This window comes from Eschrichtius robustus, chromosome 7 (assembly GCF_028021215.1).
Source record: "Eschrichtius robustus isolate mEscRob2 chromosome 7, mEscRob2.pri, whole genome shotgun sequence".
NCBI lineage: Eukaryota > Metazoa > Chordata > Mammalia > Artiodactyla > Eschrichtiidae > Eschrichtius > Eschrichtius robustus.
This window is the reverse complement of record NC_090830.1, coordinates 76,896,743-76,915,434: the sequence shown is the minus strand read 5'-3', so window position 1 is coordinate 76,915,434 and position 18,692 is coordinate 76,896,743. Positions and strand designations below refer to the sequence as shown.

The window sequence follows — 18,692 nt, the reverse complement described above, 5'->3', positions numbered from 1 at the left end:
GGGGTGATGGAAGGCACTCGGGGAGTGTAGGATGTACAGGCGTCTGATCCTAGGGTAGAGGACTGAGAGCAGAGTCTGGTGACAGCGGCCAGCCAGAACCCACGTGGGCTTGTTATCTCAGAGTCCCGGCCTCCGGGACACTGCAGGCTGAAGCAGCTCCTTATCAGCCAGGGGCCCTGGCCCCTCTCTCTGCCTTGGTGTTCCTTGCCCCCGTGGAGGGCAGGTCTAGCTAAGTCCCTAGAGGTGGAGAAAGCTGTTTCCCAGGATCCTCCCCGCTCCCTGCATCCTCTGGAGTAAGTCCGAGCTCAGCCAGGGGTCTGGGTGCAGGAGCTGCAAGGAGGGCTCACCTTGATGGGCCCCTCCCGGATGATCTGGCCCAGCTTGGCAATGTTGTCATACTCCTGGATGGCCGCCCGCAGGTACCGGTCATCATCAGGCTTGACCGCTGCTGGTTCACGCCCAAAAGTTCCCTGGGGAGAGGGGGCGCGTTAGCTGGAGCTGAGGTAGCTGGAGCTGAGGTAGACGGCGCGCGCAGGGCAGTGGACTGATTCCCCCCAGCCACCCAGCTCCTTGGCCAGCGATGGCAAAGACTGTACGCTACCTCCACCCTGTCCCTCCTGACTGTCCACACCCCATCCCTGCCCCGGCCCAGGCCTGGGCTCACATGGGTGCGGGTAGGGCTGCTCCACAGGTCGGCGATCTCACTCAGGTTCTCCGGCAGGTCATCCTCGTGCTCTGCCTGGGCAGCCAGCTCCAGGTTCCGGCAGAAAGGATCCAGCCACACGGGGTTGGCCCTGCAGGTGGGGAGTGGGGTTGACGGGAGGGTGAGGAAGGCAGGCTCGAGTGGACAGATGCCCTTGAAGCCTCGCCCCTAACCCCCGCACCGCCGTTTCCTGGGCCGTAGTTGTGCTTTTCACAGGACTGGGGCTTCAGGGCCTTGAGAAGCAGGGACCTTGCCTGTGGTACCCGTGGGTGCGTCCTCCCGCCTCAGGATCCTTCTAGAACCAGGACAGTGTGTCCATCTGGATCAGCTTTGGTGCAGAGGCCTCGCCCTGTATCCGATGCCCAAAGCCTACGCCCCCTGGAACTTGGGACCCAGTCAGGGTGGGGAGCCCAACTCGGTGGAGAGAGAGGGGTACCCGGCCCAGCAGGGGGCGCCCACACCCCAGGTTTCAGCCAGTCCATGATGCCCTCAGTGCTTGAGAGGCAGCGGGGACTTCTCCACCGCAGCTGGGTCCTGGGTGGGTCTCCCCAAAGTGCACCCGGCAGGGTTCAGGGACACCTCTTCTCACTCACCCGTCAAAAGAATACTTGTTGGTGTTGGGCATGTCCATGATGTCAACGAAGCCGCGATTCCCTGCAGGAGAAGGGTTGGGGCGTGAGGGGAGGGTAGACCCTGCTGGGGCTGGGGAGCTGGGCCTGAGCCAGCCCTATGGGGCCTGGGCTGTCACCCTAGGCCCTCAGGGGCCCCTCGTGCCCTCCCACCTCCCCACCCATCACAGAGCCCTCTGACCTGCCGAGCCAGCCACGATGGCTTTGAGCTTCCTCTTGTGTCTGGAAAGAAGCAGAGGGGCCGGTGAAGGAGGCTGCGGCTGGGCTGGCGTCTCAGGGCCTGATGGCCCTGCCTGCCTCCGTGACTGTCCCAGCAGCGGGGCTGGTCAGCCTATCTCAAAAGGCAGGGCACGTAGGGGTCACTCACACGGTCCTGTAGTACCAGTTCATGAGGATGAAGAGCATGGCAGCCAGGAAGAGGAGAATGGCCAGGACGATGATCGCCATCTAGGGCAGCAGGACCAGGGATGAGTGGCTGAGAGCACCCAGGGCAACAAGGGGATGGTGGGGGTGGTGTCACCAGGGGTACCTGCAGGGCGGACATGTCATCGGGCAGCCGGACAGAGATGGCGGGCTGCACGTCTAGGACATTGTAGTTCCGGAATAGATTCCTCAGCTGCTCCTTGTTTTCATCGATCATCTGGATCACCCTGGGCGAGGGGCAGGGGCCTCAGCTCCCATCCTCCGCCGTTCCGCGAGAGCCCGTCCCACTCAGGCCAGCCTGCCCCCACATTCACCCCCGACGAAGCCTTGCAAGATTAAGGCCCACCCAGCTCGGATAGCTTTGTATCTTACAGGGTTTACCATCCCTTCACACAAGCTCCTGTCTGATGCTCACAATTGCTGTAATGCTCCCATTTCACACATGGGGAGAGTAAGGCTCAGGGGGGTGGAGCTCTGCTCATACACCCAGACTGTGTTCTCTCTACCCGCCCTGCCCACGTCTGGGGTAGAGCCCCCATACAGCAGGCCTGATGGCGTTATCCGTGCCTCCTTAGTGGGTCCCCTCTCCGACTTCCAGGGCAGGGAGGCAGACCGAAAGACAGGCTGAGCACAGACGCCCACCCACCGGTCCACGTCCAGGATATGGTTGGTTTCGCGGTTCACCACGTGGATAAGCAGCTCTGTCTGTGCGAAGTTCACCCGACCCTTCTTGTCCACGTGGAACTAGGCAAGAAGGGGCATCATGGGGTGTGCGGCAGGAGCAAGGGATGGGATGGGCGCCTCTTCTAGCAGCCTCTCCTGCCCTACCCTGCCAGTAAACCCATCACTACTGAATGCTCACCAGGGACCAAGCTCGATGCCAGTCACTGAACCAGGCATTACTATTAGCTCCCATTTTACAGATGAGGAAACTGAGGCCCAGAGACTCGGAAGGACTTTCCCAAGGCCATGCATCTAGGAAATGACTGATCCCTTTCATACCCCTGACCTCTCTGCAATGCCCTGTCCCTGCGGCCTGGTCCCCCTTCTCCCTCCACTGCCCCTAGACCCAGGGTGGGTTCCATGGGGTACCTGCACGTCATCAGTGTTGACGATGGCACCGGTGATGTTGGAGAGCAGGCGGATGAACTCCTCCTCGAAGCCACGCACGCGGTCGGGGATCTCATTAATGACGATCTTGACCCGCTGGTCATCCCTCAGGATGTAGATGCCAATGACGGCTGTGTCATTGTGACCTGCCAGGTCCCGGGCCACGACGTCCACTACAAAGTAGCCAGGGCTGTAGGCCATGAAGAGATCGAAGGTGCGCAGGATGCCATCCACACTCCCTGTAGGGAAAGCCCAGGGGTGGTGAACTTTTTCTGGAGAATTCTAAGTTTTTATTTAAACATGCTGCATATTAAAACACAACTTGGACAAGTTTGGGACTCTGCTGTCCCATGCTGGGATGCTATAGAACACTTCTGAGTTCCCTCAGTATCATCTCTCTGTCTCTTACACATACACATGTGCTTCGTAATTCCACAACCATAGCTGAGAGATGACCAGCAGTGGTACAGCGTAGTCTTCTCTTAAAAGACAGTAGACCTGGGTTCAAAATCTGCCACTTTCTAGCTTTGTGACCTTTAGCAAGCCTCTCTATGCTTATTAAGATAAGAGCAGTGGGAACTCAGAGGACAAAGGGATGGTGTCTGGTTGTGTGACTGGAGGTGGCAACACATGAACTAGACTTCAAAGGGTGGTTAGCGGGAGCATATCTGAAGGCAGAGTTGAAGGTCAGGGTGGTATTCCAGGAGGTGAAGGCCAGGGGAGGATGGTGTGGAGCAAGGCTGAAGGGATGGTGAGCAGTTCAGCCTGGGTGGGCGCAGTGCCCTTAAGGGTAGTAAGGGGCTGTGAAACCAGAAAGAGGGATTAGGAAGAAGACCTGGTGAGCCTTGAAAGCCAGGCCAAGGCAAGGAGGCTGGATTGATTGCTGTGGGCAGAGAAGAGCAGGGAAGGGGCTGGAGCTGGAGGTATGGTAATGTGACACCCACTGGGACACGTTCTAGAACCTAACAAAGAGACGCTCAGCTATCCACACAGGCAAACATGCATACTTTTACATACAAGTGTGCTTTGTACACTTGGGGAAAATTCTGGCTCCCCAGTGCCTACCTAGCACAATGCCTGATGCAGGCGAGGCTGAGGTGCACAAATGGAAAGATAGGTGGATATATGGAAAGGAGAATGGGAGGATGGATGGATGGATGGATGGATGGACAAATGGGTAGATGGGTGGGCAGATGGATGAATGAGAGGATGGATGGATGGGTGGACAGATAGATGAATGGGTGGGTGGATTGATGGATTGTTCAGTGGCTGGGTGGGTGGATGGATGGATGAGGAGACGGGAAGAAGAAAGAAGAGAAGTAAGTGGTTGGGTAGATGTAGAGATGGATAGGTGGATTAGAGAATAGATCAAAAGATAGGTGGATGAATGAAAGGATTAACAGATAATGGCTGGCTGGCTGAAGGATGGATGGATGGGTGGGTGGGTGAATGGAAGGACTGACACGGCTGGTTGGCTGGCCGGCCACCTATACCCTGGGGTAACCCTACAGACCATATCTCCTCCAGACGATAGTCCATGAAGTGGCTGGAGCCCCTACCCATCGTGAAGACATGGCCCACATCCTCAGAGTCATTGGCAAGGGCCCGGAAGTAGTGGATGGCCAGGATGCTGTAGAAGACGAGGCTGTTGTTGCCAATATCTGCATCCAGGGCCAGCACCTGGATCAACTCTGAGCCCACTTTAGCGTCGGTGGCCACTCCTGCAGGAATGGGCAGGCGGGTGTAAGCGGCAGAGCAGAGGCCATCCGACACCCCAGGCCCAGGCTCTGGTCCCTGCACCTGCAGTGTACTCAGCCTTGGTGAAGCGTGGTGGCTGGTCGTTGATGTCCTCCAGCACGACACGCACTTCCTGCAGGGTGAGGTCAGTGACCAGGTCCAGGGCTGGGGAGCGCCCACGGGGAGGTGTCCAGCTGCGATTGCTCGAGGCCTTGACGATGAAGGAGAAGACACCTTCCCGCTCCCGGTCCAGGTCCCGCAGCACCAGCAGACGCCCGTCGGGCTGCAGCTGGAAGTTCTTCTCTTCGTCGCCGGCTGAGGAGGGGACCATGGCACAGCGTGAGGGGCAGGGCGGGGGCATATTTGGGTCATCTCCAGCCCCAGGGTAGGTAGGCACTAGCCCCATCAGGCCTCACCTGCGATGAAGTAGTACACGATGGCGTTGGGGCCCTCGTCTGCGTCCACAGCGCCTGTCACGTTGCCCACGAGGGTGCCAGGTGGTGAGTGCTCGGGCACTGTCATCAACTGGTACTGGGGGCTGCCTTTCTGCAGGGGGAGAGGGAGGTCATGGGAGGCCAAGGGAAGGCCTGAGCTTCTGGCTCCTGCCAGAGGGCCCTAGGCAGTGTTTTTGTGGGTGCTGAGGGAGTTTTTTGCCCAGGCCTTGTGGGGTGAGAGAAATTGCTGTAACCTCAAGGGAGCAAGGGCTGGGCCGGAGACACTGCAGCTCTGCCCTCAGGGAGTGTCACCCGTGACATCTGCCATGAGGGCAGGGCTGGGCTTGGCACATTCTCTGAAGTCTCCCAGCACTTATATGGATGTTTGAATGAGGAGGGCATGAGCTTGAGGGCGCTCTCTCTCTCTCTCTCTCTCTGTCTCTCTCTCACACACACACACACGCACGCACACAGTCTCCAGGGAACATTACATCCTAGGTGCACACAAGAAGAAAAAACCACCAAGTTAGAGAGTCTGAGTCCACATGAAGAGGTTCAGCCCCAGCTCACTAAAGCAGAACTGATTTTCAGGCTTCTTGTGTGAGCGCGTATACAAACATGGGAATGTCAGCTCCACGAGTCAGGCATCTTTGTCTGCTTTTTTGACTGCTGGATAGTGCCTTGACATAGTAGCTGCTCAATAAATATTTGTTCTGTGAAGTGCTGTGCAGTTTCCATGGGTAACCACGTGTGTCTACGGCACAGGAAAGTGTGTGCACGTGTGCTTGCAGGCAGGTGAGTCCCTGTGTGGGTGTGACCAGTGCGGGGGATGGGTGAGCTCACCGGAGGCCTCACGAAGAGGGGTTCGTTGTCATCGATGTCCTCCAGGGCCACCTGCAGCGGCTGCATAGTCTCATAAGGCACCGGCTGGCCCAAGTCGCTGGCCACCAGGATGAGCTGGGGGGGCGGAGAAGTGCAGTCAGAGGAAGAGACGAAGGGCCCCAGGCAGGCATCCCCAGAGGACAGGTCACTACCCTCACAGACATTCTAGGTGGGGACATGGTGGTCCTGTGCCCAGAGCAAAGTCTCTTCTTCGGCCCCGCCCCTCACACTGGGCCCCGCCCCTCGTGCCAGGCCCCACCCCCTTACGCTGTACACTGCCTGCTTCTCTCGGTCCAGGCGCTGCTCGGTCTGGATGAGCCCGCTGATTGGGTCGATGGTGAAGTACTCCCAGTCCCGGTTGCCTGTTGTCTTCAGGAAGCTGTAGCGCACGGCCCCATTGAGGCCCTGGTCCTTGTCTGTGGCATAGACCTCGTACACGTTGGAGTGCAGTGGGATCTCCTGCAGGGGGCACGGGAGGGAGGCTCCTGGGGCATCTTGAGAGAATCCCAGCTCCCAGACCCGATGGAGCTCTTGTTCTTTCTCCTCCCCTATCAGAATGTCCTCGCCACCTAGCATCCTTAGGAAACGCCTGTCTGCTTGGCTGGACGCTCCTGGAGTCTGAGCACCTGCTAGAACATCCCTTCACCCCACCCCCAGCTAAGGCCACTGCCCACCGCAAGTCCAGCCTGGGATCCACCATGCTGCAGACTCTCTCAGGGTGACACCCTTCCAGGGGCTATCCCATCCCTCCGATCCCACTGCATGCTGAGGTTTAGAAGACAGAAGGGGAATCCCAAAGCTGAGGCCACAGCCACCCTCTGTTCCCAGGTCTGTCTTGCTCTCTGCTACCCCAATCACAGGAGTTCTAGGTATCCCCAAACAACACCATCCACCCAATGGGGTACCTGAAAATGGGGGGCATGCAGGTAGGGTGACATGGTATGACATGGTGGCTAGAGACTGGACACGTGCATGCTAATCTGTTACTAAATCACCACGTGACCTAGACATGTCACTTCACCTCTCTGTGCCTCAGCCTCCCGAGTTCTTTGAGTTAAGTCTGAGATATCAAAAAACCCAATTTACGTCAGACATTGACCCATGAAAAGGCTGCCAAGGGCACAAGAAAAAAACAAGTTTCTTTGCTTTTAGTTCAAAAATTATCAGCTCAGCATGGTTTCACTGTTTATCTCATTGGTCACGACAATCAGAAACTCCAAATGGCAGTTACATCTAATTGACAGAAAGTGGGATGACAGAGATAATTACTTAACAAATGCTGGTTGTTTGGGAGACATGAATCTTTCAAAATAGGGACCCCTTGAAGGGAAAAAACTAAGTAAAAGGGGGGCTTTGGCATGCAAAAGAACTAGATTGTTATTAATTGATACCCTGCCTCACTCTACAAAAAAAGATTTGAGGCAGCTTACAAGAATGTATACACAATAATAAGAGTAAATAAGTTAAAAAAAATCAGGGTAAAGAAAAAAATGGTTGGCAGGAAGATGGAAACTGAGGGATGGGAGATAAGGCGTGTGTGCTAAGTCCCTGCAACATCATTCACGGTGGACTGACCACTATGAGCTCCCTAGTGGGCAAAGCAAAGAGGGCCACTGCATCATTGCAGTAGACACAGGAAAGGGCAAATCACAAGGTAAAAGCATAGAGTTTCCTAGAGCTCAGCCCTGGGAGAAATTTCTCTTGTGGGACCTCAAAGAGGAGATAGAGTGACAGCAAGGACTTAACACTGACATTCTGAGATGTGGAGACATGCTGAAGTTTGGGGAGCAAAGAACAAGTGGGAGACACCCCAAGTATTCTACCAAGGAGCATTTTGGGCTTGGGTGCTGAGAGGAAGGAGGGGAAGGGCAGGAGTCAAAGGAGTACTTCCCCATCTTTACAAGACAATTGAGAGCAAGGCATGAAAGAAGAATTGGAGATAGTCAGAAGCTCAGCCACTTCCCCTTGTTTCTTATTTTGATGCTCATCCTCAAGTCCCAGGCTGTCTCCACACTGGTATCAGCAGGAACAACAGACAGACGGAAGGGGCTATGTGTTTGAGACAAGTATAGGGGAAGTGACTTGCGGGGAGACTGTCCTTCTTGGCAGACATTTAGGAGCAAGAGATGGGGCATCTACTATTATAAGTCCCACTTTGCAGATGAAAAAACAGACTCAGAGAAGTCACATGCTCAAGGTCATTTGGCTGGTAAGCGATAGGGTCTGATGTGAATCCAAGAGCTTCTGCTGGCCCAGCCCTTCTTACTAACGACTTCAGTACTGCCCTGTGTGGCACTGAGCTGGCCTGTTCCCTACTCTGGCCTCAGTTTCCCTGCTTTTGCAGTGGGGGCCCCTTTACCCTCTCAGGCTGCAGGATGACTGCAGGATGGAGAAGCGGGCTGAATACTGGAAGGGGGTGTAGGTAGCAGGAGGCCCCGGGGGACAGCAGTACCTCTCTGATGTGGAGGATGGTGCCGTTGGGTGGGCGCACGAAGACGGGGCGGTTGTCGTTGACGTCGATGACCTCCACCAGGAGCATGGTGGTGCCCCAGAGTGGGGGCTGTCCGCCATCCGTGGCCACCACGGTCAGGTTGAACCTCTCGTAGGACTGCAGTGGCCGCTTTGTGGTCACCAGGCCTGAGTCCATGTCCACGTGGAAGGCCTCTGGCAGGTGGGGGCAGGAGAGCAGGGCATGGCTCCGGCTGAGCCATCCTTCCCATCCCTCCTCCTCCCCCTCCTCCCCCTCTTCCGCCTGGCCTGGGGCTGCAGTAAGGCAGCCTGCCCCTCCCACCCCCTAAGGCATCATCGGTGGGGAGCAGGCTACGTACCCACGCCCGGGCCCTCGAGGGAGTAGGCCAGCTCCCCATTGGAGCCCTCATCCTGGTCGGTGGCCATCATGGTGATGACGGAGGTGCCCGCTGGCTCATTCTCATACACGCTCGTGCTGAACTGGGGCTTGGAGAACTGTGGCCGGCAGTCATTAATGTCCAGCACCTGGATTACCACCTGGAGGGGAGGTTGAGCTCAAAGGTCAGGAGCATATTGGGGGCTGCTTCAGGTGACCCGGTCACACAGGATTAAGCCGCGGTGGACAGTGCCCACTGTTTAGTCTGACCCCAAACTATTTATTTAACCCCCTGACCCTCAGTTTCCTTAGGTGTACGTTGGGGACAATAGGATTTTATCTCTCAGGGGCTTGTGAGGCTTGTCCGTGATGGTATATGCGCAGTCCCTGGCCTGAGTAAATGCTCAGCAACTGGTTTACCTGGTTAACAGGTAATCTGTGTCTGGGTCCTGAAGCAGGGACTCCTCCCCACCTATCTCCTACTCTGTGCTCTGTTTCTTCCCACAGTGGCCCCATATATCTGACTCTAATTTCTGGACCTTAATGCTCGACTGTGATTCCTCCACTCCCAAAGGCCCCTCTTGACTGGGATTTGTGTCTGGCCTGGGACTTGGCTCTGTCTGCTGACGCCAGAGCCCAGGGCAGGTCCTATGGATACACCAGGGGGCCCTTTTGCCCTGGCTGCTGTGGCCCTGCCTGACTGCATCCGTAACAGAGCCCCTCACAGCCATGATTTTAAGAACCCCTTTCGGTGCACAAAGCACTTTCCCACCTCCCGTCTCCTGGACTCACCACCAGGCTGGGAGGGCGGCCTCATCACTGCCCCTGCCCTCCACTCCCTGCAGCTTTGACAACCGAGGCTCAGAGAGGTTACATGACAAATGCAGTGTACTCAGCTAGTGGAACCTTAGTCTTCTGACTACAAACACTGTGCTTTTCCCAACACAGCACATGCCTATGTGACAGGACAGAATGCAGGTATGTGTGAGTGCTCCCAGCCCTGTTGCCTACCTGCCAAAGAGAATTCTTCTTTGCCCACCCAGCTTCTCACCTCCCCACCCTTCAGGAGACTTTTCTTTGGATGGTTAGGTTATTGCTGAGAATTGGAAGAACTGAAGAAAGACAGGACTGGAAAGGGCAGAAAGAAGGGGGAGGAAGAAAGAGAAAGCAAAGTCTTGAGGTGTGGGACTCTGGATGGAAATGGGGACAGAGCCTGAAGGTGGGATGCTGGCCTCCCCAGAGCAACTGTGTGGACAGTAGACCTGGAATGGAAATGGGGTTGTGAATTTGATCCCTCATGAATGTTCTTCAAGAGACATAAAGATAAGTGCTTTATAATTATGTTTGGTTGCTGGACTGTGTTTCTTTCAATGGGACGTCATGGAGACACTGGGCCATGTGGAGCCCCAGCCTTTATTTGGGTTACACCCAGTTATGTTTAGCTGCCTTAGCAGGGGTTTGACACAAGAAGTTTCTCCTACAGGGTCCCCGTCTCCCTAAGCCACAGCCATCGTGAACCCCCAGCTAATCTCTTGCCTCTCCTTCCTGCCACCACATCTCTTGAGGGGCCAGGGTGGTTCTGCTCCTGCCCTGCAGCAGCCATTCTCTAAAGGCTTTGCCTACCGCCTCCACAGTGGCAGTCCTTAGCGTCTCTGCTCCACGCAAGGGTCCCTCACCTGCACCGAATTTTCTCGACGGTTGCTGGCTACATCCCCAGGGTTATCTTTGGCCAAGGCAGTCAGGATATAGTGGGCCTTCTTCTCCCGGTCCAGAGAGGACAGAACATAGATGTCACCCTAGTAGGGGGAGGGTGGAGTCAGGTCCTTCATCAATTCAACAGATATTTATTAGAGCATCTGCTATGTGCAGTCACTGTTCTGGGCTCTGGAGATACAGCACTGAAGAGACAACAGCCCCTGCCCCATGGAGCTCTCATTCTAGTGGCTCTTCTGGACCTTACTACCCCAGTTCACCTGGAGATGGGATGAATGGCCCAGGCTGGAGCTCACTACCTGGCCAGGTACAAAGTAGTACTCCATAAGTATTCACTGTTCCTAGTGCCAGGCCAGGAGTGTGTTTTAGTGTTCACACCAAAAGGAGAGAAACCCTGCTGAAAGGGCAGAGTGCAGGGGGATGTGGGCAGGCGGTGGGAGGGAAAGTCCAGCTCCAGCCCCACAACTGGGGAAGGCCCTGCCTGGCCAGCCACCCCCAGGCCACAGGGCTCTCTCGCTGTACTGCAAGAGCAACTTTGAACCAATTTGCCGACATTTAAAATCATCACCCATCTTTCCTCTTGAGCTTCTGCATTCCCACAAGTCTGAGACCCATGGGAGCATGGGGGCTATGTCCATGGGCACTTCTTCCCTCTCCCAGCACTGAGGATAGGGCCATGTGTACAGTAGGTGCTCAAATACTGTGCCCACTTTCTGCAGAGCTTCCTATTTTTTTGACAGTTTCAAAAAGCAGTCGCACGGACTTGAATCAAGTCTTCCGGTCTGGTGGAGACACATCTCAGTTTTTGTCCCACAAGGGGCTAGTTCCAAAAGACTGGCCACTTCCTCCCATGTCTCCTGGGACAGAAAGACCGCAGTCTACAGGATGTCTGGGACTCTGAGAACAGGGCTTGCCAACTTGGCTGAAAGACCTCTGAGGCTATAGATGTCCAGGTGGCAGGACCCAGAAACAGGGGGATGACTGTAACACTTTTGGTGGCTTCTCAGCCTGTGACCCTGGGCCCTTCCCACTTCCCACTCCCCAAACCCAGGCCCTCCGTTGCCCACTCACTGTGGCGGGGCTGATGGCAAACTTGCCCTCGCCGTCCACAAGGCTGTACTCAATGAGGGCGAAGTTGCCTGAGTCAGCGTCAGTAGCAGTGACCGTCAGGATGACTGTGCCCACAGGAACATCCTCAAAGATGGCTTCCTGGAGCCCAGCGGGCAGGGAGAAAGCATGGGCCATGGTCAGTCCTAGAGTCTCTGCCCTTGCCCGAGAAACTCACGGATGCAGACCACCCAGAGCATCAAGCTACTCATGGGTGGTCATTCCCACGGGACTTAAAGGCTGGCAGGGTGGGAGTGGAAGATGCCCAAAGGTGCCAAGGAATGGCTGCAGGTCCCAGACCCAATTTGTTGGCCTGGCCACCCACCTGGTAGGAGAGTTGGTCAAAGATGGGGTTGTTGTCATTGATGTCCACAATCTCCAGGTAGACAGGAATCTCAGCTGCCCGGGGCGGGGACCCATTGTCTGAGGCCCTCACGGTGAAGTTGAGCCAGTGCACTTCCTCATAGTCCACTGTCCGATTGGCAATGACCTTCCCTAAGACACAGAGACACCCACTGCCATTTTGGCCACGCCTCACTCGTGGAAGCTCTCTAAAGTATGAAGAGAGGGATCTGGGGCTCTGAGGGATGAGTATGGTCCCTTGAAGGAGGAGGGTGGCCAGGCAGCACTGCCAGGCCAGAGGGCCGAGAATAACTGGCATCCAGCTGTTCTCCTCACTGGAGGGGTGAGAAAGCTATTCACAAGTCAAAGGAATGTACACTAACACGCTGAGGACCTCCTCTGGGACACTTCCCTCTTGGCCTTCTGGCTTCCTAAGTGATACTAACTGTGGAGGTTGGATGGTAGAGAGGGTGATGGAGTATTCCAGGTTTCCAGCAGACACCGAAAGGGGCTTCCATCCCTACCTAGAGCTAGGCACTCTGTCCTTGCCTGTGGTTTGGGCATCTGGGAGTGACTAGAATGTTAGCCATACTGGATCTGGCCTAGCCCACTGAGAGGCTCCAACTGGAGGGTGAGAAGCAAGCCATGGTCCCTCTTGGAGGCTAAGCAGGCACAGACACATGTTCCCCAACCCTCCTCTGGCTGATTTCCCACCTACCCGCTGAGGAGTCTTCCAGCTGGACATAGCCCGGGGGTATCAGGTCCAGCAGGGTGTAGGTGATCAGCCCATTGAGGCCCTTGTCGGGGTCCACGGCTGCCACAGCGATGAGCGTGGTGCCTGGGGTGGCCCCCTCCAGGATCCTCTCCGTGTAGTAGGTGATCCCGAAGGGCTTGAATTGGGGCGTGTTGTCATTGACGTCCAGGATGTTGACCGTCAGCTTGGCTGGGGTGGAGGCAGGGGGTGAGAGTGGCATGAATGGGCCCCAGTGTGTCTGGGCCAGGCCTTCCTAAGTCTCAGCCAAACCCAGAGAGGATGGCAGCCATCTCACAGTCCTCCTGGGACTCCCTAAAGCTTGCCCCAAGCCTCAGGTGGTGGCATGGCATGTGACCCTCGCCTCTGGTGTGGTCACTCACTCTTCCATTGGGAAAGGGGCTCGGGTTCTGCCAACTGGCTGGGTAACCTTGGTGGAACCCCTGGCCTTCACTGTGCCTCAGTTTCCTAACCTGTCCCATGAGACAGGACTAAGATGATCTTTAAGACCCTTTCCATGATTCAGCCTTTTGTTTCCCCCCTGAGTTGTTTCCTCCACATAACCAGCCTGGGCCCTTTGCCTCTCTGAGCCTGGGACAAGTATTGGGTTGGCCAAAAAGTTCGTTCGGGTTTTTCTCTAAGATGCCATGGAAAAGCCTGAATGAACTTTTTGGCCAACCCATAGGAGATGACCAGGTCTGCCCTTCCTTCCTGAAAACTTGGGCCTCTGGGCTGTAAAGATAAGCAGCCAGTATCTGCCAGGCCTATCTCCCCACCCCAGCGGCTGTCCTTGCCTCGTGGCAGAGTCCACGTGAGGCCACCCCATCCCTACACCCTCCTCCCCGCTCCCTGCTTGGCCCACACAAAATCCAGTGCCTCTAGCAGCCCGTCCGGGCTCAAGCTGCAGGCAGGGTGGCCTGTGCCCAGCTGCAGAAGGCAGCATGCACGCCCCTCTTTTCTCTGCCGTGGTGCCTGCGTCCCCCATTGTGGTGTCTGTGGCCTCAGTTCACCTTTCCTTGCTCTTTGCTTCCTCTGGCCTGACCAGGTGGCTTCTTATCAGATCTGAAGTTCCGATCTCACATCCAACCACACCCTGCTTCCCAGTTCTGACAATGGGATTCCAACCTAAGTCTCTGTCAACCCATCCTTTTCTCAGTCCCCTTCCAGCCTCTACCAAGCCTTCTCCCTACTCTGAGCCTTTGGAGTTCAAGATCACACACAACTCTGGGCTTCTGGATCCCCCACTGCTGAGCTCTGCCTGACAGCTGGGACCCAGGGCCACCCTCAGCCTCACTGTAGCTGCCACCTCCCCCACCCCTCCTGCAGCCTGACGACTGGCAGCCCCGTAGCTGGGTCCCGCTTCTCCCTCCCTGGGGCCAGGCCTGTGCCGGTTCTGGGCCTGTCTCTCTATGGGATCATGTGGGAGATGCCTGCGGGGAGCCTTACCATTTGGCACACTGACGGAGCGCTCTGGTAGGTCGCTGGCGTTGTCAGTCACTGAGAGAGTGACCTCATAGGTGGCAACCAGTTCCCGGTTCAGGGGGGATTTCACCATTACAGACCCTGTAGACCAGACCAGGTCAGGTTCAGCCCGAGGGGAACCCCCTAAAATCTGGGCCTGCCGGGGGGGCTCCTGGCCAACCCTCCCAATCCCCACCAAGGGCAATGATCCCCAAAGGACCCAGGACTTGCCGGTTTCATCTTTGGCTGGGATGACACCACAGCCATCTGCAAGCTGGGGGCACGTCACTCTGCCCCTCACTCACCGCTTACTAGCCAGGCAATTATTTAACCTCTCTACACCTCTGTTTCCTCATTTGTAAGATGAGGATAATTACAGTACCTACCACAGAGGGCTATTTGGAGGATTATAACAATTAACTGAATTTACATTTGTAAAGGGCTTAGAACAGTGCTTGGCACTTAGAAAGTGCTATGTAATTGCTTGTTTAAAAAACGCTTGTTGGAATTCCCTGGCTGTCCAGTGGTTAGGGCTCCACGCTTTCACTGCTGAGGGCCTGGGTCCTATCTGCAAGCCATATGGCATGGCCAAAAAAAAAAAAAAAAAAGATGCTTGTATTCCACAACCATTGAACTTATGGTTAAAAATGGTTATGATGGTAAATTTTATATGTATTTTATCAAGATTTTAAAAATGCTTGTATTCTAGGGAGATCAAGCATAAAGGAAGGTCAAGGCAGCTAAAAAGCCCTGAGGGGGTTCCCTGGAGGGGACAGTGGTGGCACAGCCTAGACAGTAAGGCCCACCCCTTTGTCTTGATTACGTGGGGCATGACACGGCTGCCTGGAGCACCATGAAAGGAGCACCGCCCTACGGCAGTACTGGCAAAGAGCTGTTTCCTTCTCTCCTACCCACTGCCTCCCCAAGCCCCTGCCTGCCCTCCAGAGGCTTGGGCTTGAACTGGACAGACCGAGTTTTGCCCATCTCAGGCCTGGCTCTGTTGGGACCTCTCTTCTTCCTGCCAGTTTGAGGGCCTGGTGGCTCTTCCTCCCATTGGCCTCATCCTAGGGTGAAACCTCCTCTCTCTCTCTTTTCCCAGCTCCCTCTCAGGTGTTGGGGTGTCTGGGATTCCCGTCCCCCTTGGCAGATCCCTCTGCTGAGCTTCTGTCCTCCTCAGGGCCCCAGCCAGGGGGCAGTCACTTACCCTGGGCCGCCGCCTCCTCCTCCTCCTCCTCCTCTTCCTACTCTCGCTCCCCGTCCCCGAGGCTGGGGAGCGAGGATGGGGAGAGGGTGGCTGCATTCAGTCTGCAAAGGCTGGGCCACGGCCTTGGCCCAGGCCCCACGGGGTGGGAAGGGTGGTAGGGGTGCGGTGCGTATGGAGGAAGGCGATGGGGTGAAGCAGAGAAGAGATGAGGTGGGAGGCGACAGAGAAACAGAGCTCAAACCTGTGGGCCTGCCAGCCGTGAGGAAGAGAGAAGAGGGTCAACATCAGTTAGTTCAGGGTGCAGAGGGGATGGAGCAGAGTAGGGCATGGGGGATGGAAGGGCTCAGAGCTGACCAGGGCTGGAGGTTTGGGAGGGATGGGGTGGACGGGAAGAGGCAGAGGGACAGGAAGCCAGCGGAGTAAGTGGGAACCCAGTTGGAGAGGAGCACTCAGAGGGCTGAGGCTCTGGCAGGAAGAAAGGAGAGAGAGGTGAGCAAGGGAGGGGGAGAGCATGAGGAAGAGGGGCAGAGAAGACACTGGAAAGGAAAATAGAAGAGAAGAGAGTCAGTCGGAGGGAGGGAGGACAGAAAAAAATGGGCAACAGTACAGCATAAAGTTGGGCTGGGTCATGGAGCAGCTCTCCATGGTCCTGAGAAACCACTGCAGCAGGAATTTTGCTAACCTGACACATGACTGAGCTAATTCCTCCTAGTGACTCAAGGTTTTCCTGTCTTCCTTTTTCCTTTTTCCTCAGAGGCATACTGAGTTAATCATACTCTCTGGTTCACTGCACACTATGGTCACTGGCACTGTTCTTGTTTTATGTGTGTATCTATTCCCTTTTATTCTCATACTCCTCTCCCCTTCTCTCCTCCCCTTGGGCAATGTATTAAAGTGTATTTTTTATTTGAAGGTGTTCCCGAAAATCATGTATTGTTTTTGTGTATGTATTTTACATTTACGCAATGGGATTCTGGTATATATAACTCATTCTATCTCTTATTCTTTTCAGTAAGTACTTGTTTTTAAGGTCTACCCATGTTTCTCTGTGTGTGTCTCATCTGTTGCTTCTAACAGCTTCCTGGTATCCCATGATGTGCACCCACCACATTTTACTCTCCAACATCCCAGGGATGGATGCCTTGGTTGCCTCCAAGCTCCTGTCACCAATAACACTGCAGTGAACATCCTCAGATAGTCCCATTATCGACCTGAGAATTTCCTTGGGACATACACCCAGGAACAGAATTGCTGGGTCATGGGGTATGAGTGTACTTTGTGTTGGATTGCTGTCTAGATGTGAAATTAGTCAAAATTCCTAGAGCAGCACAGGATGTCCCCACATTGTCACCAATACTCAATACTGTCCAGCATCCTAATGTCTGCTAATCACATATGCAAAACCAATATCTCTCTGATGTTTTACTACGCACTTCTCTGAATAACAATGATTTTTAGCGTTTTGTCATAGCCATGTTAGTTTTTCTGTCACTCCTCTGGGCCTTCCAAGAAGGACACCTGTAAGTTTGTCCTATGTCCCTTCCTTAACTCCCCAAAGGAGCAAAAACACTGAACTTTTGGAAGAATGGTAAAACCATCAAGATTATAATAAGCTGCATAAATCATGAAAGATAAGCCACAGTTCCCTTTGTTTTGTGATAGTGTAAGAAAATCATTAAGGGTATACACACACACACATATGTAATATAGAAATGTGTATGTGTGTGTATATATATTACATATATTTTTCTATATTAAATACATATATATGAAACTTAGAGACAACTTAAATGGCCCGGATATATACGAAGAAAGTGTTCAACCACCCGGTTATTAAAGAAATGCATATTAAAACAAGGTGCCATTTACCTATGAAATTACAAACATGAAAACTGTGTAATATCTAATGCTGTCAAGAGGGTGGTGACATGGGCACTCTCATATAACACTCGTAGAGTACGAGAATCAGACAGAGAGGGAGCTGGTCAAGGGAGAAGGAAGAAGAGAAGGGAGAGAGGGAAAGAGCCAGGGGAGAGATGGCAAAGAGAGGGAAGGATGTGGTGTCAATAGCGGGGAAACGAGAGGAGGAAGGAGCAGCTGAGGGAAAGGGAGGAACAGAGCGAGAGAACAGAGAGAAGGAGGGTAAGGGAGAAAGCAGAGAGCCAGGAGACTGGGGCAGGGAGTCAGGAGGAGGGCTGGAGGGGAGCAGGCCCTTGTACCTGTGTTGATATTCACGGCAAAGGCGTCCTCCTGGTCGGGCACCAGGCGGTCAGTGTCATCCTTGGCCACGATGTCGATGATGTGGTACTCCAGCTTAGGGTTGAGGTCACGGTCGATGGCGGTGACATTGGCAATGACCGTGCCTGTCTCAGCTGACTCCAGCACGCTCACCGTCTGGATGGGGTTGAGGAACTCAGGGCGGGAATCATTGATGTCATCAATAAGGATAGTGATGATGGCTGTGCCCGAGAGAGGGATGGTGCCCCGGTCTGTGGCCACCACTGTCAGCCTATAGGATTCCTGCTCTTCCCTGTCAATGGTGGCATTGCTGACGCGTATGACACCAGTGACTGGGTGGATGATGAAGCGGTCCTGAGCCCCAGCTTCTATTCGGTAGATGAGCTCCGCATTGAGGCCACTGTCCTCATCTGTGGCTGTGACCTGAAGGACTGAGAATCCTGCGGGGGTGGGAATGGGGAGCAGCTGAGCACAGCGGCTTCTTCTAAAAACATCACACCGAGATACTTTTCTTGGTGGTTCACAAGGCCCTCTTCCCACCATAGCCTTGCCAGCATCTATCTTTGTTTTCATTGTTGTATATAAAGCCTACTTTATTTTAAAATTTTTTTTTAATTGAAGTATAGTTGATTTACAATGTTGTGTTAGTTTCAGGTGTACAGCAAAGTGATTCAGATATATATATCGAGATACGTATACATATACATATATATATTCTTTTTCAGATTCTTTTACATTATAGGTTATTACAGGATATTGAATATAGGTCCTTGTTGTTTGTCTATTTTACATAGTGGTGTGCATCTGTTAATCCCAAACTCCTAATTTATCCCTCCCCACCCCCCCTTTTCCCCTTTGGTAACCATAAATTTGATTTCAAAGTCTGTGAGTCTATTTTGATTTTGTAAATAAGCATCTATCTTTTATGCCTCTTGCATGTTTGCAATTTTCTAGGAAAATGGTATCCTATTTTATTTTACATTCTTTGATTATTTATGAGACCGAAGAGTTTTTAATAATTTAATGATTAGTTGCACCTTCTCTTCTGCAAAGTGTCGGCCTTTGTCCTTTGCCCATTTTTGTCAATTTATATAAATTATATAATTATGATAA

At 54.0% G+C, this 18,692-nt stretch overlaps 1 protein-coding gene across 1 annotated transcript in view; it reads right to left on the bottom strand.

Annotated features, from left to right (window-relative positions):
- The window catches only part of CDH23 (cadherin related 23), a 398,173-nt gene that overhangs the window by 1,334 nt on the left and 378,147 nt on the right, over window positions 1–18,692 (bottom strand). The window contains exons 47-67 of the mRNA XM_068547762.1: window positions 17,561–18,019; window positions 14,123–14,239; window positions 12,644–12,868; window positions 11,909–12,078; window positions 11,548–11,685; window positions 10,440–10,559; window positions 8,747–8,924; window positions 8,371–8,582; window positions 6,186–6,377; window positions 5,880–5,993; window positions 5,019–5,148; window positions 4,666–4,917; window positions 4,425–4,586; window positions 2,848–3,104; window positions 2,402–2,499; window positions 1,862–1,982; window positions 1,700–1,779; window positions 1,514–1,554; window positions 1,297–1,357; window positions 665–794; window positions 348–470 (exon numbers count right to left, since the gene is read on the bottom strand). Of these exons, the coding sequence (XP_068403863.1) occupies window positions 348–470; window positions 665–794; window positions 1,297–1,357; window positions 1,514–1,554; window positions 1,700–1,779; window positions 1,862–1,982; window positions 2,402–2,499; window positions 2,848–3,104; window positions 4,425–4,586; window positions 4,666–4,917; window positions 5,019–5,148; window positions 5,880–5,993; window positions 6,186–6,377; window positions 8,371–8,582; window positions 8,747–8,924; window positions 10,440–10,559; window positions 11,548–11,685; window positions 11,909–12,078; window positions 12,644–12,868; window positions 14,123–14,239; window positions 17,561–18,019 (3,380 nt within the window). The remainder of the gene's footprint in view (window positions 1–347; window positions 471–664; window positions 795–1,296; window positions 1,358–1,513; window positions 1,555–1,699; window positions 1,780–1,861; window positions 1,983–2,401; window positions 2,500–2,847; window positions 3,105–4,424; window positions 4,587–4,665; window positions 4,918–5,018; window positions 5,149–5,879; window positions 5,994–6,185; window positions 6,378–8,370; window positions 8,583–8,746; window positions 8,925–10,439; window positions 10,560–11,547; window positions 11,686–11,908; window positions 12,079–12,643; window positions 12,869–14,122; window positions 14,240–17,560; window positions 18,020–18,692) is intronic.